This window comes from Musca domestica, unplaced genomic scaffold, assembly GCF_030504385.1.
Source record: "Musca domestica strain aabys unplaced genomic scaffold, Musca_domestica.polishedcontigs.V.1.1 2, whole genome shotgun sequence".
Lineage (NCBI taxonomy): Eukaryota > Metazoa > Arthropoda > Insecta > Diptera > Muscidae > Musca > Musca domestica.
In genome coordinates, this window is record NW_026712249.1 from 16,052,299 (window position 1) to 16,078,746 (window position 26,448).

The 26,448-nt window shown below is 34.8% G+C and overlaps 2 protein-coding genes across 4 annotated transcripts in view; one reads left to right on the forward strand and one right to left on the reverse strand.

The window, feature by feature from the left end:
- Nucleotides 1-7,733, forward strand: part of LOC101888493 (transforming growth factor beta-1-induced transcript 1 protein) — a 66,343-nt gene extending 58,610 nt beyond the window's left edge. The window contains exons 3-4 of the mRNA XM_059121875.1: nt 3,850-4,083; nt 4,393-7,733. Of these exons, the coding sequence (XP_058977858.1) occupies nt 3,850-4,083; nt 4,393-4,470 (312 nt within the window). The 3' untranslated portion in view covers nt 4,471-7,733. The remainder of the gene's footprint in view (nt 1-3,849; nt 4,084-4,392) is intronic.
- The window catches only part of LOC101888664 (uncharacterized), a 109,692-nt gene that overhangs the window by 82,454 nt on the left and 790 nt on the right, over nt 1-26,448 (reverse strand). For all 3 annotated transcript variants that reach the window (XM_059121873.1, XM_059121872.1, XM_059121874.1), the window contains exons 2-7: nt 23,087-24,061; nt 22,935-23,030; nt 22,354-22,871; nt 15,588-15,708; nt 15,070-15,519; nt 11,134-11,403 (exon numbers count right to left, since the gene is read on the reverse strand). In XM_059121873.1, the coding sequence (XP_058977856.1) occupies nt 11,134-11,403; nt 15,070-15,519; nt 15,588-15,708; nt 22,354-22,871; nt 22,935-23,030; nt 23,087-24,061 (2,430 nt within the window). The remainder of the gene's footprint in view (nt 1-11,133; nt 11,404-15,069; nt 15,520-15,587; nt 15,709-22,353; nt 22,872-22,934; nt 23,031-23,086; nt 24,062-26,448) is intronic.

The following is a 26,448-nucleotide window of genomic DNA, read 5'->3' on the forward strand; positions in this document are numbered from 1 at the left end:
AGTCAGCCGTTACGGCTAGACTTTAGAATTTCCCCCTTGTGACAGGGTGTAATTTTTTGCATCAAATCCCCAACATTACAATTCGTAACGATAATCGTCAATGGATTACAAATTAAGTAACAAAAACAACAATAGAAAACTGAAAATAATAGAGAAAAAAAAAAAAAACAAAAAAATGAGCCATGAATTAATGCGAAAATAAAGGCAGCATCATTATTTTAGAATAAAAATGACATTAAAGATAATGACAACAACAACAATAGCAATAATATAAATTAATAGTATTAAAAAAAGTATTGTTCGTATTTTGTTATTATTTAATTGTTAACACATTTTGCACATTATTAAAGAGCAGACACAGAAACTCACTGTCGAATTTTCAACAAATGGAGAAAAAAACACAAATGTTCGAAACAATAAAACTATCAAAAATTGTAAACAATGGGATTCGATGAGGACTGAAATAAAAAATCTATGGAGGGGAGCAGAAACAGATAAACGTTGGACAACATTATTTTAAAAACGTCCACTATTGGTCGGTTGCCCCTTGGGGCATTTAAATACAAAATTAATAGGATATGTGGTCAAAGTGCCTTAAATAAAATATTCTCTAAAATCCAAAAACCTGTCTAGAAACAACAAGGAATTCTAAGAAGGAACAATTATTGTTCCGGTAGGACTGTGGGCATTTTATTTCACAAATTCCACAAATATTGAAAAGTACTCATAAAAATCCACGATGGTTGGTCCTTAAAAATATATATTTTTTAAATTAAATAAAAAATTGTATAAATTCACTTAAAAAAAAAAAAAACAAGGAAAAAAAGCTGAATAGCCTCCACCATTTGGAACTAATTTGACAATTCTCAAAAAAATAAAATCCATTAAAAATTATGTTAAAATCTTAATAATAACGAATGTAGCCATTATATAAGGGTCTATACGACGATGTGGACCTGCATGGGTAACTTTTGTCATAAGCCATTACAATATTCATATACGAAACTTTAAAAAAATCGGTGAATAATATAGCTAAAATCATTAAAATACCGAATATCGAGAGGTACAGTTACATGGGGGCTACACGAAGACGTGGACCTGCACATACAATTTTCTGTCATAGGCTGTAATATCCATTACGAACTTTAAATACAAAATTTGAAACAATTCCGGTAAATAACGACGCTAAACTTATCAAAATACCGAATATCGGGAGGTACAGATATATGGAGGCTATACGAAGACGTGGACCTGCATAAATAATTTTTTGTCATAGGCTGTAGCATCCATTACGAACTTCAAATACAAAATTTGAAATAATCCCGGTAAATAATGTCGCTAAAATCATCAAAATACCGAATATCGGGGGGTACAGATATATGGGGGCTATACGAACACGTGGACCTGCTCAGACAATTTTCTCTCATAGCCTGTAACATCCATTACGAACATCAAATACCAAATTTGAATCAATTCCGATGAGTAATGTCGCTAAACTCATCAAAATACCGAATTTCGGGGGGTACAGATATATGAGGGCTATACGAAGACGTGTACCTGCACAGACAATTTTTTGTCATAGGCTGTAGCATCCATTACGAACTTCAAATACAAAATTTGAAATAATTCCGGTGAATAATGTCGTTTAAATCACACAAATACCGAAAACAGGGAGGTACCATTATATGGGGGCTATTCCAAAACGTTGACCTACGTGACTCTTTTTCAATGCCAAAAGTCCTGCAGACATAATACACATTTGAGTAAAATGTTATCAACCTACTTCATTTCGTTCGGAAGCGAGAGTGATTTCCATAGACGGACGGACATCGCTAAATCGACATAGAATTTTATGCTGATCAAGAATATATATACTTTGTGGGGTCTAAAATGTATATTTCGAGGTGTTACAAACGGAATGACAAAATTAATATAGCCTCCATACTATGTTAGAGGGTCTATAAAAATATTGTGATGTGTGTAATTGAAAGACAATCGGACACTTACATCATCATTATTTTATAAGAGTTATAATTATTCAAAATGGTGACCCTTTGTGGGGGACGTACTTGATGGAGTGGACTGATATTGTTCAGTTTCGCACCTGACCTAACACTGATGCAAATATTAGGATTTGAAAAGTTGAAACAAAATCGGATTATCCTTTCTATTTCTGTGTAGTAAATTATTTTCTTTGAAAAATTTGTCATTTTGTAGGGGAGGTTCCAAAAAGGAGTGAACCGATATTGCCCATGTCCGAACTCGATGTACCAAATCGGATACTCCGCGCACCAGCCAGCCAAACAGACAGACGGTCGGACGGACATACATCGCTAGATCGATTCCAAATGTCCTGAAACGGATTTGGTCCAAAGAGTCATAGGGTCTAAAACCGTTGTTTCGATAAGGCACGTTTTGGCTGCATCAAATTATACCTATCTCTCTCTAGCCATATGGCTGAGGGTATAAAAATCCACCATTGTTGTTTTTTACCATTTGAGGCGATTAAATATAAATTTCGAGGATATAAAAGGCCCATCGAACCTATATAAAATATTGAAAAAAAAAAAAAACAAAAATATTCTAATAAAACGTACAATTGTTTTTGCAGTAGACCTTGGGACTGACCAAATTCAAATCCTACAAATATTGAAAAATACTCCTAAAAAATCCACAAGATAGGTCATATAGCTATTGAGAAAATATTTAAAAAGATCCACATTGATTCGACAATTGGCCAGTTTTGTTTTTTCTTAAAAAAATATTCTTTAAAAATAATTAATTTTTGTTTAATAAAAATGTCATCTAGAACTCAATAGAAAAGTTCAGTTTATTTCGTATTTTTTATAAATTAATTCTTTTTTTATGGATTTTTACTATTTTGGTCAGCCTTTCCTTTAAGAATGCATAATTTTTTTAAAAATACAATAAAAATTGCATCTAAAAACCCAGAAAAAATGTTTTAAATGTTTTATAAATTAAACCCTAATATTGTAATGATTAATTATTTTTAAAGAATATTTTTTTTATGAATATTTTTTTAGGATTTTAATCAGTCTTTCCTAAAAAAATATTTTTAAAAGAATTAGAAAATATTCTTAAAAATTAAATGAAAATTTTATATAAAACTTTGAAAAAAATACTTTAATTTATTTTATTTTTTATTAATGTAATTTTATTTTTATAAGTTTTCATGACTTTTATTAGTTTTTTTTTTCTTAAAAAAATATTCTTTAATATTTTTAAAAAAATAAAAAAAAAAATATTTTTAAGGATATAATACAAATGTCATATATAAAAATGTAATTGAAATTTTATGAGTCTTCACGACTTTTATTAGTTTTTTTTTTAATATTCCTCAATATTCTTTAAAAATTAAAAAAAAAATATTTTTAAAGATATAAAAAAATGTCAGAAAAAAATCTGGTTTATTCCATATTTTTTATAAAATTATGTCGATTATTGTGTTCTTTTAATATTTTTGATTAGTTTTTCCTTAAAAAAGCAATACTTAGAATATTAATGATTTTTCAAAATATAAAACACAGAAAAACTTTAATTTTTTTATTTTTAATGAATTTAATTCGATTTTTTTATGATTTTTACCAGTTTTTCCCTTACAAAATATTAATTAAAAAAAATAATATAAATATTAAATAAAATAAATAAATATTAAATAAAAAAATAAGATGAATATAAATATTCATAAAAAGAATTAGAAAATATTCTTAAAAATATAAAAAATTCCCTCTGGAAACCCAAAAACAAAATGTTATTTTATTTTACTTCTTATAAAATTGTTTAAATTTTTTAATAATTTTAATTTTTTTTCACTCCTTCCTATTTCAGCGCACCATAAAGGCCTTGGGCAAGACCTGGCACGAGGAATGTTTCTGCTGCGGCGGACCTTGTCATAAACCCTTGGTGGGCACCTCCTTCTATGAGCGGGATGGCAAGGCCTATTGCAAAACGGATTTTGAAGAACTTTTTGCAGCACGCTGTGCCGGTTGTACCAGACCCATAACGGAGAATGCCATAGTCGCCTTGGAGGCCAAATGGCATAGGGATTGTTTTAAGTGCAAGGTAAGGAAGGAAAGTCTTTTGGAATATAAATCTAAGCATTGGGTTCTTCGGGGGCCAGGACCTGAATTCTTATTCCACGAAAATGTGAAATGAAAACTTTTGTCAAATGTGAAAAATTTTATAAAGGAAATATTTTTCATTTCATATTTTCATAGAACAAGAATCCTGCCCCAGGACAATGCATTAAATTATCAAAATCCACATTTCATCCATCATAATTTCAGGTGATTTTTATGGTTTTCTAGGTTAAAAAATTTATTTTTATTATTTTTTCAACTCTCCCCTTCCTTTTTTCTTTTTCTTTCTCAGAAATGTGAAAATCCCATAACTGCCTCAACCTTTGCTGTGGAAGAAAATCGACCAGTTTGTACAGATTGTGCGGCCTAAATGGGAATTCTCACCTCCCTCCCTCTCTCACGAAGGATAATTAGCCCAGCAAAAAACAAAAAACTACAAGAAAAACTAAATCAAAAACTCAACTATATTAAAAAAAAAAACAAAACAATTTTAAATACTATTAGGAAATAACAACGAAACTATCTCTTTCACACTTTTGTTCTCTCACTCTAGCACTCTCTCTCATTAGATATCATTGAAAATTTGAAGAAAAAAATTAGAAAAAAAGAAGGCCTTATAAGAATATTCGTAGAATTTGGGTTGGAAGTAGCTATAAATTTTTACACAGTGTGGCAACTACGGAATATGTATAGAATATTTTTTTAATTAAATTAGAGCCATACTACTTTCGAGTTCCAAGCAGCAGTGATCAGTGGCAAATAAGTGTCCTTTCCTAGGGAATTTTCTTTTTTTTTTTGGGGAAAGTAATTGTAGCAGATCTTCCTAGGATAACACTAAATTCAATACACTTGCAATTTTTTTAGCATCAATTGCACTTACACACTTACAATATTTGGAACAAAAAACACACAGACATAATTTTTGAAAATTTTCAAATTTAAAATTTTTTAATTTTTTTTTTATTTTTATTTTTTTTTTTTTGCAAAAGGTTGCAACTAATAAAGATATTCCGAAGAATTTTCCCATAGGAAATACAAATTTCAAGATGTGTATTTCGAAATCATTTCAGAGATCGTAAGGAGTAAAAATTCCGATATTCCCAAGAATTTTCCCAGAGGAAATACAAATTTCAAGATGTGTATTTGTCAATAAAAAAATTCAAAATTTAAAAAATTCTTATATAACAGCTTAACAGATTCTGGAAAGGGCCTAGGAAATTTTGAATTTTTATTCTAACAAAACTCAGTTAATTGGACCCAAAAGTCACTCTAAGGGGTCAAAAGATTCCAATAACAGAGGTTTAACAGATTCCAATAACAGAGGGTTAACAGTTTCCAATAACAGAAATGCTATGTAAGGGCTCAGCAGCTTCTATTAACAGTCGTTACTTAACAGAATCTGCAAAGTTAGGAAAATGTTACAGTAATGTGAATAACATTTGCAACAAAATAACAAACTGTTATTAACAGATTCTGTAAATTTAGTTTCTCCTGGAATTTTTAAGGGTATTCTATTGGACCCAGTTTCGGATTTCATTTACAGGAGTGACAAAAAATACTAGTCAAAACTCTCATTTCTTCATAAAGACCCAATATTTACGGCTTAACAGACTATAAAGTAAGGGTTTAACAGATTCTGTTAACACACGTTACTTAACAGATTCTTCATGAAGTCACAGATTCCAATAACAGAGATGTTAAGTAACGGTTCAGAAGATTCTATTAACAGTAGTTATTTAAAGGATTTTACATAAAGTCACTGTAATAACGGGTTAACAGGTTCCAATAACAGCATGTTTAAGTAACGGCTCAGCAGATTTTATTAACAGTCGTTACTTAACAGAATCTGTAAAGTCAAGACAATGTTACTGTAATGTAAACAACATCATATTTCTTTATTTCCAGTTACATAACCTAATCTGTTATTAACAGATTCTCTTAAATTACATAGAATTTCTGCTGGAATAAAGTTACAGGATGGTTTAAAAGATTTCAATTGCAGAGACTGTTATGTAACGCCTTATAAGATTTGATTAACAGTCGGTGTACATCAAGTTCTTCATAAAGTCACTCGATTTACGGCTTAACAGATTTCAATAGCAGAGACTGTTAATTAACCCCTCAACAAATTTTGTTGACAGAAGTTAGTTAACAGATTTTTCATAAAGTCACTCTGTTAGAAGGTTAACATATTCCAATAACAGATATGTTAAGTAATGGCTCAGCAGATTCCAATAACAGTCGTTACTTAACTGATTCTTCATAAAGTTAGTCTCTTAACAGGTTAACAGATTTCTATAAAATAGATGTTAAGAAGCGGCTCAGCAGATTCTATTAACAGTCTGTTAACAGATACTGTAAAGTTAAAAAAAATTTAAATTTATGAAATGTTAATGAAGTAGGACCGCATCCGATTTTCTCTTATGTATGGGTTTGTAATAACATATGCTGTTGTTAACAGATTCTGTTGAGACTGTTATGTAACGGTTTAACAGATTCTATTAACAGTCGTTACACAACAAATTCTTTATAAAGTCACTCGATTTACGGCTTAACAGATTTCTATAGCAGAGACTGTTAAATAACGGCTTAACAATTTTTTAACAGATTTTTCATAAAATTACTCTATTAACGGCTTAACAGATTTCAATAACAGAGACTGCTAAAAGACTGTTAAGTAACGGCTTAACAAATTTTTAACAGATTTTTCAAAAAATTACTCTATTAACGGCTTAACAGATTTCAATAACAGAGACTGCTAAAAGTCAGTTCAACAGAGGCTATTAACAGTCGTTACTTAACAGAATCTGTAAAGTTAAGGGAAGGATACTATAATGTGATTTTTTCTTATTTCTTGATCGGCAATAACATCAACTGTTATTAACAGATTCTGTTAAATTTAAACTGAAATTTTTAAAATTACATGATAGACAAAAAGATTTCAATTTCAGAGACTGTTATGTAGCGGTTTAACAGATTCTGTTAACAGTCTTTAAAAAATTTTACAGTAATGTTAATAACATAAGGCCACTATCAAAATTCTTATCCTTTTCTTGATTTGTAATAAAATAACATCTTCTGTTATTAACAGATTCTGTTCAATTTCACAGAGGTTCTTCTGGATATTTTTGACTTGCAGGATATCTTTAAAAATTTTCAAAATTCTTATCTTTTTTGGATTTGTAGTAAAATAACATAAACTGTTATTAACAGATTGTGTTAAATTTCACAGAATTTCTCTTGGATTTTTTTTTTAATTCCAGGATATCTTTAGATTTGCATCCCCCTCCAAACACTGTGTTCACATATTGGTTATATATTTCCTTATAAAATAATAAGATTTTGAAATAAAATTTCAAAATTATTATTTTAAAAAAAAAATAAATAAATAAAAATTAAAATTATATAATCTCCCATTCTCCCACTTCTTAAAAAAATGCTCATACTATTTGTTATTATTTTAAAATGCAAAACTAATTGACATTATATTAAATTTCAATTTCAAAAAATATTGTTATTTTTTTTAACATTCCAACTATAGCATGGGAAAATTTATAACCTAAAAAAAATGTTAAATTACTGTTAACATAGCATCAAGCCTATGGCAACATTACTTTTCTTAACATTTTTTTTTTAAGAAAATAATATTTTTCTCTCTTTCATGAACAAAACTTTCAAAACAAACTTCAAATATAATTGCATGTTATTTCTATTTAATTATTTTTTTATTATTATTATTTTTTGTAATAATGTTAACTCTTAATTAATTAATTTATAAAAACAATTTAAAATATAATCAAAATTGATTTTTTTTTTGTATAAAAACTAATGTTAATATCGATATTCAAATTTATTATTATGAAATTGTATTTACCGATATATGCAGTTGTAATATAAAATAAAAAAAATAAAATCTCCTAAATAAAACCAAAGTATTTATGGGTTATGATTTCGTCGATATTGAAAATTGGGTAAATAATAAAAAAAAGTTCAACAATTCTCATTCGATTGACTCTCATCATAATTTCATTTAAATTCAAACATGGAAACTCTAAAGGGGAAGTTCAATAACTGACTGACTGAGAATCAACGCCTTGACGAAACGACTGAAGCTGGAATTTTGATATTTTGCCCGAGTGCTAGTCTTAGTGCGTAGGCATGTGGTAAAGACTGTGTTTTTGGAAATTCGTACTAAAAGCGTACGAAAAGTACTAAAAACTGAATACTTGGATTTGCATAAAGGGAATGAGCTAGAATTCTGAAATTTGGAATGAGAGTCACTGATGTAGTGCAGCATAGATGTACCAAAGGATTTTTGGAAATTCGAACTTTAAGGTTACGAAAAGTTCTTAAATAGTACTTAATAGTACTGAAATTGGTACCATTTGGTATTAAGTGAACGGATAGAGCTAAAAACTTTAAATTTGGTATAAGAATCAAGACTTGATAGTAAGTTTGATATATGAAGTTGGTGGTTTGGGAAATGTGTACTAAGTGTGCGAACTGTACGAAATGGTACTAAACTTGGAACTGTTGGGTTTAGGGTGATCGGACGAAGCTGAAATTTTGGATTGGGATCCCTGTTGGTAGTAGGTTTATGATAAAGATATTGTTTTGGAAATGTGTACCACAAGTGCTCGAAAAGTACAAAATAGTACTATGTTTGATACAATTTCGTTTTGACTAAACGGAGAGTGCTTGAAATCTTAAAATTTGGTATTAAGGTCGAAAAAGATTTTGGTATTAATTGTACGAAAAGCACTACTATTGGGTGAATGGATGGAGATAAAATTTTAATGTTGATATTTAAATTACAAATGGTACCTGTGTTTGAGATTTGTGGTGGTTTGGAAATGTGTTCTACATTTGGACGAAAAGTACTAAATTTGGTATTGGGTGAGGGAATAAAGTTAGAATCCTGAAAATCTCATATTAAGGTCTTTGTTGGTATCTGTGATTGAAATTCTTACTATACAGGGTGAGATAGAAAAAAAACTGCAACAAAATCAAACGCCACAATTTTTACATTTTTTTTATTCTTTGAATGAAAGCAAAAAATATCGCAAATAGCATCAAATTTTAGAATAAGTTTAGATTTGTTCGAAATGGTCACCTTTGGCACGAATTATTGCCTTCCAATGGCCAATGAAACTGTCACATGCTGCCTGAATATTTGCTTTGTGGTATTTTGGCCCATCCCTGGCGAAGTGCTTGCTTGAGGTTATCGACAATTTGTTATTTTTTTTTCCTAACCTTGCTTTCCAAAATACTCCAGAAACAATAGTCCAACGGATTGGTATCCGGAGATGAAGATGTTGGTGGCCATTGTGCGCTGGAAATGAAGCGAGGAACCTCATTTTTAACCATTCTTGGATGGCGTGTGCTGAGTGCGGTGGTACTGAGTCCAGTCTAAGGTCTGCGGCCAAAATATTTGCGTGTCCAAGGCTTTAATACACCCTCCAGAATATTTTCGCGATAATATTCGGCATTTATTCTGATGCCACGGTCGATTAATACGAGCGGAGAGCGACCATCGGCTGTTATGGCGGTCCACACCATCACCATGGCCGGCACTTGAGTTCTGGTGGCCAACCGAAGGTGCACATTTCAGCTGACCTTTTTGGCAAGTAAAGGCGATCATTTTGTTTGTTTACAAACTGCTGGACAACGAATGTTATCTCATCGGAGGGGAGAAAACCAAATTCGGCAGTTCACCACTTTCGGCCAATCGAAGCAACTCTTTAGCTCTTTTGAGTCTATTTTCTCACTTTTTGGAATTTCAATGGCTTTAGCCCGAACTCATTTTTCAATATTTGCCGAATAAAATATTGCAATATGTTCAGCTCACGAGCCATTTTTCGGCCACTGTGAGGCAGGTTTCGATCGTTTTCGAGTCTCTTCTGTACTTTTCGAACCATTTCTGTTGATGTTGCTGTTTTCTTCCGTCCACTTCCTTTACGTCGGGCTACGCTACCACATCTACCAGTATCACGGTAGCGAGCGATGTTATGGGACACAAAAGATTAATTCACATTTAAATGCTGGAGTGCTCTAACGTAGCCACTTGTGGTTTTCCAGCCAAATATAAAGAAATCGTGCTATCCCGCTTGAATTCCATCATCAATAACTTTTTTTCTGGAAAATTCTCACCAAAATGCTTTTGGACGCTTGTAAACAATATAAAGGGCTGTCACTGGAATAATTTTAACAGTTGTCGGACGAGGGGCTTAAAAATGACAGCAGTCTGAAGTTGGTTGCAGTTTTTTTATCTCACCCTGTATACCTAAACTGTATAGATTCCGAGGAATCTTAATCCGAAAATTTCCAAAAGTGTAACAGTGGGGGGAAATTGCCCCCTCTATTTTGGGTACTTTTTGATGCAAACTCTCAAAATGGCGATACACGAGTCTTCAATTTTTTAGCTATACTTTCATAATTTGCTGGATTTTCCTCCGTAGTAATTTTTTGTGTTGCACAGTGTTATTTAAGACTTGTGGGAATAGATTAATATGGCACCAATGAGCACAATTTTTTCCCGAAATTCAAAAATTGCAATTGCATCCGATTTTTTTTTTTTTTCAAAAAAGTTTGTTTTTTTAATATTTCTGCTATTTTGTTCGAATTTCGAAAAAAAAAGTTTTCGGTGTATAGCCGATATATAGCATCACAACTTTCCTTTTTTCGAAATTCGAAAAGTATAATTCCAACGAAGACTACATCAGATATTTGAGCGAAAAATTGGAACCCATATTCAAATAAATTTTAAATATTTTATTTTCAAACTTCGAAATAATTTTAACAATACCATAATTTTTCAACATTTGTAGGTAATTTAAAATGTACAAAACTCAAATCATCACAGCCACCATTGACTAAGTGCCTCATCGAACTGACCATAACGACTCAAACTCTAGACGCAATAGTTATGTTGGCAAATACCTCAGCTATGCAATCAACATTTATGCCAGACTTATAAAAAAAGATTTTAAAAAATAAATTAGCCTAAAAAGAAAACGGAAATCCTCGCACTTACCTGTTTGCCCAATGTCAAACTCAGTGACTTCAACATTGGCTCAAGAACTTTGCGAACTTGTTCTTTTGTTAGATTTTGTAATGCCTCCAGCACAGATTTATCCAGGCCAGGCGGATTAGCATCACCTGAACCCAGATTTATGTTTGTGGAACTTTTATTTTCAAGGGGAACATGCTCGATTTGTGTGGCAATAGTGTCTTCCTGAGGCTTCTCTTTGATCGTGTCGTCTGGCAAATCTTCAATTGGCACCGATTTAATGGGACGTTTTGGCTGTGAGAAGGAGAGAGAGAGAAATATGTCCATTAAGAATTTGAGAGAGAAAAGGGATTAAAAAAAAACAAATAAAAAAGTATCTGCAAGTTTCGCAAATTAAAATAGATAAAAGTACTTAAATTGTGACCCTTGGTGGGTGAGGTACCAGAAGGGGTTCGCAGCTATATATCATCTTCACAACAACAAAAATTGAGTCAGCAAAAATGCTTGTGTGTGAAATCTGAAGAGTGTTGGATGCGTATTTCGCTTTATTTGAGCGTTTTGTTTTTCAAAATCTTGAACCCCATAGGGTGAGATGAAAAAACTGCAACCAACTTCAGACTGCTGTCATTTCTAAGCCACTTGTCCGTCAGCTGTTAAAATTTTTCTAGTGACGGCTCATAATATTGTTCACAAGCGTACAAAAGCATTTTGGTAAGAATTTTCCCGAAAAAAAATTATTCGTGATGGAATTCAAGCGTGATTGTGTGATTTCTTTATATTTGGCTGGAAAATGGCATTTAAATGTGAATAAATATTTTGTGTCTCGTACCATCGCTCGTTACTGTGATACTGGTAGCGTTGCCAGACGTCAAGGAGGTGGACGGAAGAAAACAGCAACAGCAGCAGAAATGGTTCGAAAAGTAAAGAAGGGACAACTTGATCGAAACCCGCGTCGAAGTGGTCGAAAAAATGGCTCGTGAGCTAAACATATCGCGATATTCCATTTGGCAAATATTGAAAAATGAGCTCGGGGTAAAGCCATTGAAATTCCAAAAAGTGCAAGAACTTACACCGCAACAGAAAGGAAATAGACTCAAAAGAGCTAAAGAGTTGCTTCGCTTGATCGAAAGTGGTGAACTACCGAATTTGGATTTCTCCGCTCCGATGAGAAAATTCGCTCCGTGAGAATTCGTTATTCAGCAGTTTGTAAACAAACAAAAAGATCGTGTTTACTTGCCAAAGAGGTCAGCTGAAAATGTGCACCATCGGTTGGCCACCAGAATTCAAGCGCCGGCCATGGTGATGGTGTGGGCCGCCATAATAGCTGATGGTCGCTCTCCGATCGTATTAATCGACTGTGACATCAGAATAAATGCCGAATATTATGGCGAAAATATTCTGAAGGGTGTATTAAAGCCTTGGGCATGCAAACATTTTGGCCGCAGACCTTGGACATTCCAACAGGACTCAGGAGCACCATCGCACTCATCACGCGCTACCCAAGAACGGTTACAAAATGCGGTTCTTCGCTTCATTTCCAGCGCACAATGGCCGCCAAACCACCAAAATCTCCGGATATCAACGGATGTTGGACTATTTTTCCTGGAGTATATTGGAAAGCAAGGTTGGAGCTAAAAAATACTAAAGTGTCGAACACCTCAAGCAAGCAGAAATAAAAGGATGTGTGAAATATGAGGAGAACCGGATGCTTATTTCGGATTTTATGATCGTTTGGTTATTTGAAATTTTGTGGGGAGGTACCAGAAGGAATGATCCGATCTCTACCATATTTATACCAGATTTTGGATTGGTGGATATATTAAGATATGTCAGGTCTGAATGGAATCGGACATTAATTTCACGTTTTATGAGCTTCATAGATATTCCAAATTTTGACCCATTGGGGGGGAGGTACTATAAAGAATGGACCGATATATCCCATCTTCACTTTAGTAGAAATAACAAGATGTGTGAAATATGAAGAGAACCGGAAGCTTATTTCGGATTTTATGATCGTTTTGCTTCTCAAAATCTCGAAACCCGTGTGGGGGAGGTAACAGAAAGAAATGGTCCGATCTCTACCATATTTTTAGCGGATTTTTAGTGGGTGGATATATTGAGATATGTCAGGTCTGAATGGAATCTAATATTAATTTTGTGTTTTATGAGCTTCATGAATGACCCTTTGTAGGGGAGCTACCATATGGAATGGTCTGATCTTAAACATCTTCACAGCAGATCTTGTGTTAGTAGAAATAATGGGATGTGCAAAATATAAAGAGAACCGGATACTTATTTCGGATTTTATAATCGTTTCGCTTATTCGAAACTTTGACCCTTGTGAGGTACCAGAAGGAATGGTCCGATCTCTATAAAGAGAACCGGATACTTATTTCGGATTTTATAATCGTTTCGCTTATTCGAAACTTTGACCCTTGTGAGGTACCAGAAAGAATGGTCCGATCTCTACCATCTTTATTACAGATCTTGTGTTGATGGAAATATTGAGATGTGCCAAGTCTGAATGGAATCGGATGATAATTTCATGTTTTATAAGCTTTATAAATATTCAAAATTTTGACCCTTTGTAGGGGAGCTACCATAAGGAATGGTCCGATCTTAAACATCTTCACAGCAGATCTTGTGTTAGTAGAAATAATGGGATGTGTGAAATATAAAGAGAACCGGATACTCTTTTTGGATTTTCTGATCGTTTATTTATTCAAAACTTTGACCCTTTGTGGGGGAGGCACTTGAAGGAGTGGACCAGTATTATCCGTTTTTGCACCTGACCTAGAACTAAGGCTAATTTTAGGATTTGGAGCAAAATCGGATTATTGCTCCTCCCTCTGTGCAGAATTTTGTTTTTTGAAAATTTCGACCTTTTGTGGATTAGGTATTAGAAGGTGTGTGTGCGATGTATTCCATCTTGGCACCAGACCTTGGGTTAATAAAAATTCTCTAATGTGTGTAATTTGAAGGCAATCGGACACTTACATCACATTTTATAAGAGTTATAATTATTCTAAATATTGACCCTTAGTTGGGGAGGTACTTGATAAAGTGGACCGATATTGTCCATTTTCGCACCTGACCTAGCAGTGACACAAATATTAGGAGTTTAGTTTAAACAAAATCGAATGATCCTTTCTTGTTCTGTGAGGTAAATAATTTTCTGTCAAAATGTTGACATTTTGTGGGGGGAGGTATCAGAAGGTGTGGGCTGTTATTGCCCATCTCCGAACTTCATCTAAGTTTGATAATAATATTTCGATGTACCAAGTTCGGATTAAATCGCTTCAAGAGTTATCGTGCATACCAGCCAGGCAGGCAGATGGACAGCCGGTCGGACGGACATCTCCAGATCGACTCCAAATGTCCTGAAACGGGTTTGGTCCATAGAGACCTAGGATCTAAAACCGTTATTTCCATGAGGCACGTTTTGACCTATCAAATGATACATACCCTCTCTAGCCATATGGCTGAAGGTATAAAAAAGGGTAGAAATGTCGGAGGTAATGTGTAGGGTAAGCTGTTTAGTAAGGTATAAACTACATGAAAAGTATAGACCTTTATAAAAATCTACTGGGTTTTGTTCCTGTAATTATTTTTATGTCGCATAGTGTGACTTTCTCGGCATTTTTGAACTTTTGAAAGGTTGGCCACACTTAACCTAATGTAGACAACCTCACTGGATCTTCAAATTTTGTGGAACCTTGAGTCTCATCTAGGTCTTATCAAAATGGAAGGACGTGTCAATTTTGAAGTATGTCAGCTACCTCTTCCATATGAGCAAGGTACCAGAAATAACTGTCCGTTACTGTCTTATTAGAGGTAATGGTTGAGGTAAGGTGTTTGGTAAGGAATAAGTGACATGATATTAAACTTCTTTTTTTATGTAGAGGCAGTAAGTGTGGTAAGGTATTCAGTAAGGTATAAGTTAAAGTTAAAAGTCCTTACCTTACATTTCCCCCGCTTGGCCGACGATTTCGGTACCAACTTCGGTTCGTACATATTCAGATCGTTCATGAACATTTTCAAATCATATTTTGGCTTTGCCTTATCCCGCGTTAATTTCCGATGATTTTCCCGCATCGTATTCAGTTGGCCATCCTGGAGATCTTGTAAGAAATCGAAAAACTTCATGCATCTCTGCTGCAAACTATCCAGGATAACATCCTGGGGTGAGAAAATTTGTTTCTCCCGACATTGGCTGGTTGTCATGTAAATCATTTCGATTAAAATCGGTAACTTTTGTGGGACATGATCCAAGAGGAAATATCTCAGCTGTTTCTGATAGGTATTCACCGATTGTAGCAGCAGGCTGAAGAGGTTGCAGACACGCAGGCAAGCCTCGTTGGAGGTGAGGCTATTGAATTGTTCCATGGGGGTGGATTTGAGGTCTTCTAACTGAAAAGGAGGGAAATTTTTTGATATTAGAAGGTATTTGTGTATATAGCAGCTGGTCGAGGACTTACCATTCCCTTCAAGGGATAGAGGAAATTTCTCGAAAATCGCACCGCAAATTCAAAGGCATTCTTTTGTCGTTTGTTTTTCTCCAAACTATTGTCGGGAACGTTTAACTCCAGTAAACCGATCCTGAAATATGAATAGAAAGAAAATCTGTATTAATAGAAGAGTAAAGTAATTGTCTGAGTGACTGACTGATTGACGGATTGCCAGACTGACTTAACGGATCATCAATGACCAGACGAAACAGCTGAAGCTAGAATCTTTAAATTTGGGGTATGGGTCACCCTTGGTCCGAAGGAATTAGATAAGACTGGGTTTTTGAAAATTCGTACTAGAAAGGTACGAAATGTATTAAAAGGTACTAAATAAGGTAATCTTGGTATTTGAGGAAGCAGTACAGCTAGAACTCTTAAATTTGGAATGAGGCTCACTGATGGAGTGTATGATAGATGTATTTAAGGATTTTTGGAAATTCTATAAGTGTACGAAAAGTACTAAAATGTACTACATTTGGTACCATTTCGTATCATGTGAACGGTTAGAGCTAAAAACTTGAAATTCGGAATGGGAATCAGGATTGAGGAGTAGGTATGTCGATGTAAGAAGGTAGTTTTGGACGTGTGTACTCATTTATACGAAAAGTACTAAACAGTACTAAATTTAGTACAATTTGAATTTGGAGGAACGGATGGAGATGGGATTCTCAAATTTGAAATTAACATTACAGGCGGGGTGTAGGATTGGAATATGGAAAAAGTTTTCAAAATGTGTACTTATGTCAATGAAAATTACTAAATGGTACTAAATTTGGTACCATTTCGATTGGTATGAACCGATGGAGCTGAAATTTGGAAATATGATTACTATTGCATTATAGGACTGAGGAATGTAGGTAGTTTTAGAAACTCGTACTTATGTGCACTAAATGGCACTAAATTTGGTACAATTTAGATTTTGGGTAAAGCAGTAGAGTTTGAATCCTGAAAATTAAAAATAATATTTCTATTGAACTGTATGATGTAGGTAGTTTTGAAAACTTGTACTTAAGTGTACTAAATGGTACTAAATTTGGAAAAAAATTATATTGGGTGAACCAATGGGCCTGATATCCGATGGAACTGGAGTCCGATAGACCTGGCATTCTGAAATTTGAAAATATGATTACTATTGCATTATAGGACTGAGGAATATACGTAGTTTTGGAAACTTAGGTGCACTAAATGGCACTAAATTTGTTACAATTTGGATTTAGTTGAACCAATAGGGTTGGTATCCTGAAAATTGGGAACTAAGATTACTGTAGAAATATAAGATCCGGATACGTAGATAGTTTTGCAGATTTGTACTTATATGTAAAAATTGTACTAAATTTGGTCAATTCGTATTTTGGGTGAACCAATGGAGCTGGTGTTCTGAAATTTGGAATTAACATTACTGCCGGAGTGTAGGATTGGGATATGGAAGAATTTTTCGAAATGTGTACATATGTACACGCTAAGTACTAAATGGTACTAAATTTTATTAGGATTTCGATTTGGTTCAACCCAAAGAGGTGGAATTCCGAAATTTAGAAATATGATTACTATGGTATTGTAGGGCTGAGGTATGTGGGTAGTTTTAGAAATTCGTTCTTATATGTACTAAATGGTACTAAAGTTTGCACAATTTAAATTTTGGGAGAACAAATAGAGTTGGAATTCTGACATTTGAAAAAAAAGACTTGTTTGAACTGTTTGATGTAGGTAGTTATGGAAACTTGTACTTAAGTATACTTAATGGCACTAAATTTGGTACAATTAGGATTTAGGTGACCCAAGGTATCCTAAAAATTTAAAAAAAAAATTTTAATGTCGCAGTGTAGGATTGGGATAGGTATGTAGTTTTGGAAATTTATACTAATATGTACTAAAAAAAGTACAATTTGTATTTGGACGAAATCCTAAGATTTGGGATTGGAATCAGTGTGGGATTGTAGGAAGCTTTGGAAATTCGTACTAAATTGTCACTAAATTTGGTACAAATTGGAGTTGTGATGAACCGATGGAGCTGGAATTTTGAAAATTGGAATGAGAGTCACTAATGGAGTTCAGGATAGATGTACCAAAGGTTTTTTTTTTTGCAAATTCGAACTTTAAATTAAGGAAATGCTCCAAAAATTGTACTAAATTTCTAAAATGGTACCATTTAGAATTATGTGAAGGGATAGAACTAAAAACTTGAAATTTGATATGAGAACTAAGGTTGGAAAATAAGTTAGAAATATGAAAGTGGATTTGTAAATATGTACTAAGTGTGTGGCAACTGTACTAAATGGTACTAAATTTGATATAGTTTTGTTTAGGATGAACGGATGAAAATGGAATTTTAAGATTTTGCATTGGGGTCCCCGTTGATGGTAGGTTTGTGATAAAGATGTGGCAAATGGGTATTACAAGTGCAGGAAAAGTACTAAGTAGTACTATATTTGGTACAACTTGGTATTGGATGAACAGATAGTGCTTGAAATCTAAAATTTTGCATTAGCGTCGCTACACATGTGTAACCTGGACATATGGAGGATATGGAGATTGTATGAAAAGTACCGAATGGTACTATATTTGATATTGGGTGAATGGATAGAGATGGAATCTCGAAACTTGATATTGCTGGTATATGGAATTGAGATTTGAAGGTGGCTTTCGAAATGTGTACTAAGTGTTCGAACTGTACTTATTGTTACTAAATTTGGTACAGTTTGATTTAGGGTTGAACGGTTGAAGATAAAATTTTGAAATGTTGTATTGGGGTCCCTGTTGATGGTTGGGTTGTGATATAGAGGTGGTTTTGGAAATGGTTACCAGAAGTGCATGAAAAGAACTAAATAGTACCATATTTGACACAATTTGATATTGGGTGAACAGACAGTGCTTGAAATCTGAAATTAGGTATTAGGGTCGGTGTCCATATGTAGCCTGGAGATATGGAGGTGGTTTCCGAAATGTGTATTATGATTGTTCGAAAAGTACCGAATGGTACTATATTTAGTATTTGGTGAAGGGATAGAGATAAATTCTGAAATCAAATATTTAGATTACTGATGGTATCTGTATTTGAAATTTGGCTGCGGTTTGGAAATTCGTCTTACATTTGTACGAAAAGTACGAAAAGTACTAAATGGTACTAAATTTAGCATTAGGTAAAAGAATAGAGCTGAAATCCCGAATTTTTGATAATGAGGTCTCAGTCGGTATTCGGAATTGAGCTTGGAGGTGATTTTGGAAATAGGTACTCGAAATGCACAGAAGTACTAATCAGTACTATATTTGGTACAATATGATATGAAAGTGCTTAATATCTGAAATTTTGTATTAGGGTCGCTGTTCATGTGTAACCCTGATATATCGAGGTTGTTTCGGAAACGAGGCATATAATTGTACCAAAAGTACCGAATGGTACTATATTTTATATTGGGTGAAGGGATAGAGATAGAATTCTAAAATTTGATGTTTAGATTGCTGATGGTATCTTTGTTTGAGATTTAGCTGTGATTTTGAAAATGCGTCCTATATTTGTAGAAAAAGTACTAAAGGGTACTAAATTGGGTATTGCGTGAAGGAGCTGCGCTGGAATCCTCAAAATTGACATTGCGATCTTTGTTGGTATGCGGAACTGAGATATGAAGTGGATTTTGGAAACGTGTACTATAATTTTGCGAAAAGTACTAAATAGTACTACATTTGGTAATAGGTGAAGGGATATAGCTGGAAACACGAAATTCGATGTTGATGTCAGCGTTGGTGTCTGTGTTTGGGAGAAGGGGCTCGTGTTGGATATGCGTACCATAATTGTACTAAATGGTACTAAATTTGGCAATATGGAAATTACAAAGCTGAAAACCTGAAATTTGATATTGAGGTCGCTGTTGATTTCTATCATTGAGGAATGGAGATAATTTTGGAAATGTGTACTATATTTTTGCGAAATGTACTAAATGGTACTAAATTTGGTATTTGATGAAGGCACAGGGCTGGAATCTTCAAAATTGTTTTTTAGGTCTTTGTTGGTATCTGGAACTGAGATACGAAACGGTTTTTGGAAAATTGTACTAAATAGTACTAAACTTGCACGAAAAGTAGAAAATAGTACTAAATTTGTTATCGGGTGAAGGTATAGAGCTGGAATTCTGAAATTTAATGCGGATGTCGGACACTGTAGGTGTCTGTGGTTGGCAGAAGGAGCTAGCTTTGGATATGCGTACCATAGATGTACTAAATGGTACTAAATTTGGTTGTATGGAAATTAAACACCTGAAAACCTGAAATTTGATATTGAGGTCTTTGTTGATTTCTATCATTGTGGAATGGGGATAATTTTGGAAATGTGTACTATATTATTACGAAAAGTACTAAATGGTACTAAATTTGGTATTTGGTGAATGGACAGAGCTGGAATCATCAAAATTTGCTTTTTAGGTCTTTGTTGTTATCTGGAACTGAGATATGAAGTGGTTTTTGGAAAAGTGTACTATAATTGTACTAAACTTGTACGAAAAGTAGAAAATAGTACTAAATGTGTTATTGGGTGAAGGGATAGAGCTGGAATTCTGAAATTTGATGCGGATGTCGGACACTGTAGGTGTCAGTGGCTGGCAGAAGGAGCTGGCTTTGGATATGCGTACAATAGATGTACTAAATGGTACTAAATTTGGTAATATGGAAATTACAAAACTGAAACCTGAAAATTGATATTGAGGTCTCTGTTGATTTCTATCATTGAGGAATGGAGATAATTTTGGAAATGTGTACTATATTATTACGAAATGTACTAAATGGTACTAAATTTGGTATTTGGTAAAGGGACAGGGCTGGAATCATCAAAATTGCTTTTTAGGTCTTTGTTGGTATCTGGAAGTGAGATACGAAGTGGTTTTAGGAAAAGTGTACTATAATTGTACTAAACTTGTACGAAAAGTAGAAAATAGTACTAAATTTGTTATCAGGTGAAGGTATAGAGCTGGAATTCTGAAATTTGATGCGGATGTCGGACACTGTAGGTGTCAGTGGTAGGCAGAAGGAGCTAGCGTTGGATATGCGTACTATAATTGTACTAAATGGTACTAAATTTGGTAATATGGAAATTACAAAGCTGAAAACCTGAAATTTCATATTGAGGTCGCTGTTGATATCTATCATTGAGGAATGGAGATAATTTTGAAAATGTGTACTATATTATTACGAAAAATACTAAATGGTACTAAATTTGGTATTTGGTGAAGGGACAGGGCTGGAATCATCAAAATTGCTTTTTAGGTCTTTGTTGGTATCTGGAACTGAGATACGAAGTGGTTTTTGGAAAAGTGTACTATAATTATACTAAATAGTACTAAACTTGTACGAAAAGTGGAAAATAGTACTAAATGTGTTATTGGGTGAAGGGATGTCGGACACTGTAGGTGTCAGTGGTTGGAAGAAGGAGCTGGCTTTGGATATGCGTACCATAATTGTACTAAGTGGCACCAAATTTGTTAATTGTACTAAGTGGTGGTTACAGAGCTGAAATCCAGAAATTTGATATTAAGCTCACTGTAAGTATCTGGGATTGAGATCTGGAAGTGGTTTTGGAAAAGTGTACAATAATTAAACGATAAGTACTAAATAGTACCAAATTTGATATTGGGTAAGGAAATAGTGGTGTAATTCTGAAATTTGATATTAAGGTCTCTGTTGCTATCTGGGATTGAGATATGGAGATTGTTTTGGAAATGTGTACTATTTGAGAAGAGAAGGAAAAGAGGTGAAATCCGAAATTTGATATTGAGGTGTCTGTTGCTATCTAGAATTGAGAAATTGAACGGTTTTGCATATGAGTGAGGATAGCACTGAAATTTTCCAAGTTGGCTTGGTTTGTAGGATTTACGTATGGAGACGTTGAAATAGGTTTGGCCCAAAAAAACTGATCAGTGGTAATATTTATATCAAAATTATTTCAGGGGTGAATACGGATAATACAGAGTGGTTTCTAAGCCACTCGTACGAACTCAAACGTCGGTCATGGTGATTGTGTGGGCCGCCATAACAGCCGATGGTCGCTCTCCGCTCTTATTAGTGGACGGTGACATCAAAATAAATGCCGAATATTATCGCGAAAATATTCTGGAGGGTGTATAAAGCCTTGGGCACACAAACATTTTGGCAGCAGACCGTGACAGTTTCATTGGCCGTTTGAGGACCATAATTCGTGCCAAAGGTGACCAATTCGAACAAATCTACCGTTTTCTGAAATTTGATGCTATTTCCGACATTTTTTGCTTTCATTTAATAAAATTAAAAAAAAAGGTAAAAATTATGGCGTTTTACTTTTTGCAGTTTTTTTATCACACACTGTATTGGCTACACCTTCCCTACACACGCCTGCAGTTTTAATATACCTCCCCCAAAAAATATCAAGATTTTGAATGAAAATAACTCTCCAAAATTAGTGTCCGATTCGCATTCTCCCAATAAGATACCGCTTGATGTCTTATGTGTCGATCTTCTCCTTCTGGTACCTATCCCACAAAGGTTGAAAAACTCAAAATTTTAATAAAAAAAAATTAAAATTTGAATTTGAACGAAAATTCGAAATAAATCCCGAAATCTCTTTAAAGCTCGAAAATGTGTAATTTTTGGATAATACTAGATATAGGATAAAGATGTCCCTAAAATTGGTTACCATAAGAGTATTTACTAGTCGGAAAACCGACAAAAATTTTCTGACTTGTTTCTGAAAAAATTCCAGTGACTTGTCTCTCACCTAAGTTTATCCAAAACTTCAATGATTTTCTCCTGGGTCCCGCTCATTTTCTTGTAGATATTGGTCTTTTCCACCTTCAAATCTTCTATGGATTTGCTAACTTTCAAATTTTTGCGATTCGATTGATTTCCGGATTTCGAAGATTTTTTGGCCGACCCTCGTTGAGAACATGTTTCAACTACAGCCTGGGGCTTAGTTGAAAATGTTGAACGATTCGTGTGGGCTTTTGAGGAGCTACGTTGACTTTGGATAATTTCCACTTGGCTACGACTGCAGTTTGAATGTGAACGTCTGGTCGAGGGAGCACCACCACCACCAGCTGCCAGTCTTTCAAAGGTTCTCTGCAAATGTTGTTCTCTTAGAGTGCGAATTTTTGCTTCCTTCGCTTTATGGAGATTTTTATAATGTGAGTAGAAATCTTCGGGAAAAGGCACGAAGGTTTCATTAGCATCCATGGAACATTGAGGAAGTTCATCTAAGGGGTTAATATCGCGATCGGTCTTTATGTAGACTTTTAACTGAAAGAAAAAAAAAAAGAAACAAAAATTAAATTTTTGATTTTTTGGAGAAAATCGACCTACCTGAGGATCTAATTCAGGGTCCTCTTCGGTAACTTCAGTGTAATGCAAGGAGCCGGGATTTTTCAAATAAGTCACATCCAGATCCTTTAAATCGCTCTGCAATAAAAACTCCAGTTTTTAAACTTCATTTATACCTAACCTCAAATATTTACCTCCAGGGCAATAAATTCCGCCAAGCTTCCCTCCTCATCCATCGACAAATTTAAAACATCCTGCGGCAATGGCTTCTCTTTGATGTACTTCATATAATTTTCTCTCTCAAATCTCTCGAAATCCGAATCGGTTTCTTCCTCTTCCACAATATAGGTATCCATGGTTCCAATTTCCTCGTCAAGATTTACATTTACATAGCTCTCGGTTAGCTGGGCAGTTTTGGCCACAATTTCATTCATAAGTGCAGGTGGTAAAATTTTCAAAAATTCCGTATCGTAATTTTCAGAGGACTCATCTAAGTCTTCTTCCAGAAATGATCCTTTGGATATCTCCAAGACCTCCACCCATTTGGCTTGAGGTCTACGATATTCTGTCATTTTTAAGTTGTCAATGATTTGAGCCACTTGAGGTGCAGGCAAATTTTCGCCTTCCAAAAATTCAACCTTCTGAAATGTTCCACGAATTGGGGGACTTTTTTGTTCGGGCGATAAATTATAGGTTTGATTAAAATCCTCCACCATCTCCTGGGTAAAAGTTGCATTGAGTGAGGGTTTTCTTAGAATTCCCTTCTTTCTGCCACTGGGTGAAATTAAGGGGGATTTGGTTCCCGCCCTACCCCTTGGAGACTGTTGAGCTTCCAGTAGCTCCTCGAAATTTGTATAGTATTGAGATTCGGAATTATTTGATATTTTAGTTTCTTCTTCAGGGTATTTCAGCTTCCTTATCAGTTCCTCGATCTCCTCATCACTTATGTCCCGAATCCTTTGGGCATTTGTTGTTGTTGTTGCAGGATTTCCAGTTGTTGTTATATGTGTCTCAATATCTGTATCTCTTTTTAAGGCCGCAATTTCTGCCAGAAGTTCGGGAGTGGTGGCACGATGAATGTTGCTCACGGGCCTGGGAGGGGATTTTTCTGTTGCATTCTTCTTGGCTTTGGTCTGATGTCCAGGGTCAAGGTATTCAGGACGGACATGCTATAGAAAAATTAAATTACAGAAAATTCAAATTAAAAATTTTAAAAAATTTCCTTTGAGTCGTCAGCTCGCCTATCGACGACCTCCAGCTCGTCTAAACACCGGCGACCTATTGCTCGTCTAAATACCGACGCCCTCCAGCTCGTCTAAAAAATCGACGAGCTCCAACTCGTCTATATAAGAGTCGACTTCTAGCTCGTGTAAAAAAGGCGACCTAAAGCTCGTCTAAAAAAAGACGTCTAAAAAAAAAAGATGACTTCCAGCTCGTCTAAAAAAATAGACCACCTCCAAATGACGATCTTAAGCTCATCTAAAAAAGACGACTTTAAGCTCGTCAAAAAACGACGAGTCCAGGTCGTCTAAAAAAAGACAACCATTAAGCACGTCTAAAAAATCGACGACCTCCGGGTCTTCAAAAAAATCGACAAGCTCCAGGCTCGTCTATATTATAGACGACCTTCGGCTCGCATATGAGAGACGACTTCTCCGGCTCGCCTAGGAGAGACGACTACTCCGGCTCTCCTATGAGAGACGACTTCTCCGGCTAGCCTATGAATGACGACTTCTCTGCCTCGGTGATGAGAGACGGCCTCCGGCTCGCCTTGAGAGACGACTTCCCTACCTCGTCGATGAGAGACGACTTCCCTGCCTCGTCAATGAGAGACGACGTCTTTAGCTCGTTTATGAGAGCTCATCTAAATAAAGACGACCTCCGGCTCGTTTATGAGAGCTCATCTAAATAAAGACGACCTCTAATTCGTCTATAAGAGCTCATCTAAATAAAGACGACCTCTTGGTCGTCTATATTTCAGACGACCTCTAGCTCGTCTACATTTCAGACGTCCAAAACATCTATACTTCAGACGACCTCCAGCTCGTCTAAATAAAGATGACCTCCAGGTTCGTCTATAAAATCGACAACCTCCAGACCTCCTACAGCTCGTCTATAGAAGACGATTATATAAAGACGACGATTTCCAGCTCGTCTAAAAAAAATCGACGACCTCTATCTCGTCTAAAAATAAATCGACGACCTCCAGCAAGTCTAAAAAAATCGACCAACTCCAGCTCGTCTAAAAAATTGACGACCTTAACCTCGTCTAAAAAATTGACGTCCTTAAGCTCGTATAAAAAAGACGACCTTAAGCTCGCCTATAAAATCGACGACCTTAAGCTCGTCTATAAAATCGACGACCATAAGTTCGTCTATAGCATAGACGACCTCTATAGCTCGTCTATAAAATCGACGACCTTAAGCTCGTCCATAAAAAATCGACGACCTTAAGCTCGTCTATAAAAAATCGACGACCTTTAGCTCGTCTATAAAAAAAATCGACGACCTGTAGCTCGTCTATAAAATCGACGACCATAAGCTCGTCTATAGCATAGACGACCTCTATAGCTCGTCTATAAAATCGACGACCTTAAGCTCGTCTTTAAAAAATCGACGACCTTTAGCTCGTCTATAAAAAATCGACCACCTTAAGCTCGTCTATAGAAGGCGATCTCTATAGTTCGTTTAAAAAAAGACGAACTCCATCTCGTCTAAAAAATACAACATCCAGCTTGTCTATTAAGGAAGACCCCCAGCTCGACTAAAAAATTGACGACTACCACAACTCGTCTAAAAAAATCGAGGACCCTAAGCTCATCTATAGAAGACGACCTCCAGGCTCATGTATTAAATCGATGACGTCAAGCTCGTCTAAAAAAAGACGACCTTAACCTGGTCTAAAAAAGGATGACCTTAAGTTTGTCTATAAAATCGACGACCTTAAGCACGTATACAAAATCGATGATTCTTCTGCTCTGCTGCTAAAAAAACGACATGGACCTATACAAGGAGACCTCCAACTTGTCCAAAAACAAAAAAAAAAAAACTCGACGACTTTGTCCACCTCTAGCTTGTCTAAAAATTCAACGACTTCCAGCTCGTCTAAAAATTTAACGAGCTCCAGCTTGTCTAAAAATTCGACGGTTTCCAGCTTATATAAAAGCTTGTTTAACAATTCGACGACATCCAGCTTATATTAAAATTCGACGAGCTCCAGTTTGTCCAAAAACTCAACGAGCTTCGGTTTGTCTAAAAACACGACGAGCTGCAGCTGATATAAAAATTCGACGAACTCCAGCTTGTCTATAAAAGCGACGATTCTCAGCTCGTCTAAAAAACGACTTCCAACTCGTCGATAAAAACGACTTTTAAATCCTCGAAAAAAAACTACAACTTTTTCACCTGGTCTAAAAAATCGAAGACCTCTAGCCCGTCTACAAAGTCGACGATCTCCAACTCGTCTAAAAAAAATCTACGACCTTCTATCTTTGCCTTATCTGTATATCTCCCATTAGATCGTCATAAAATCAGTATCCTCAGCTTGTCTAAAAAT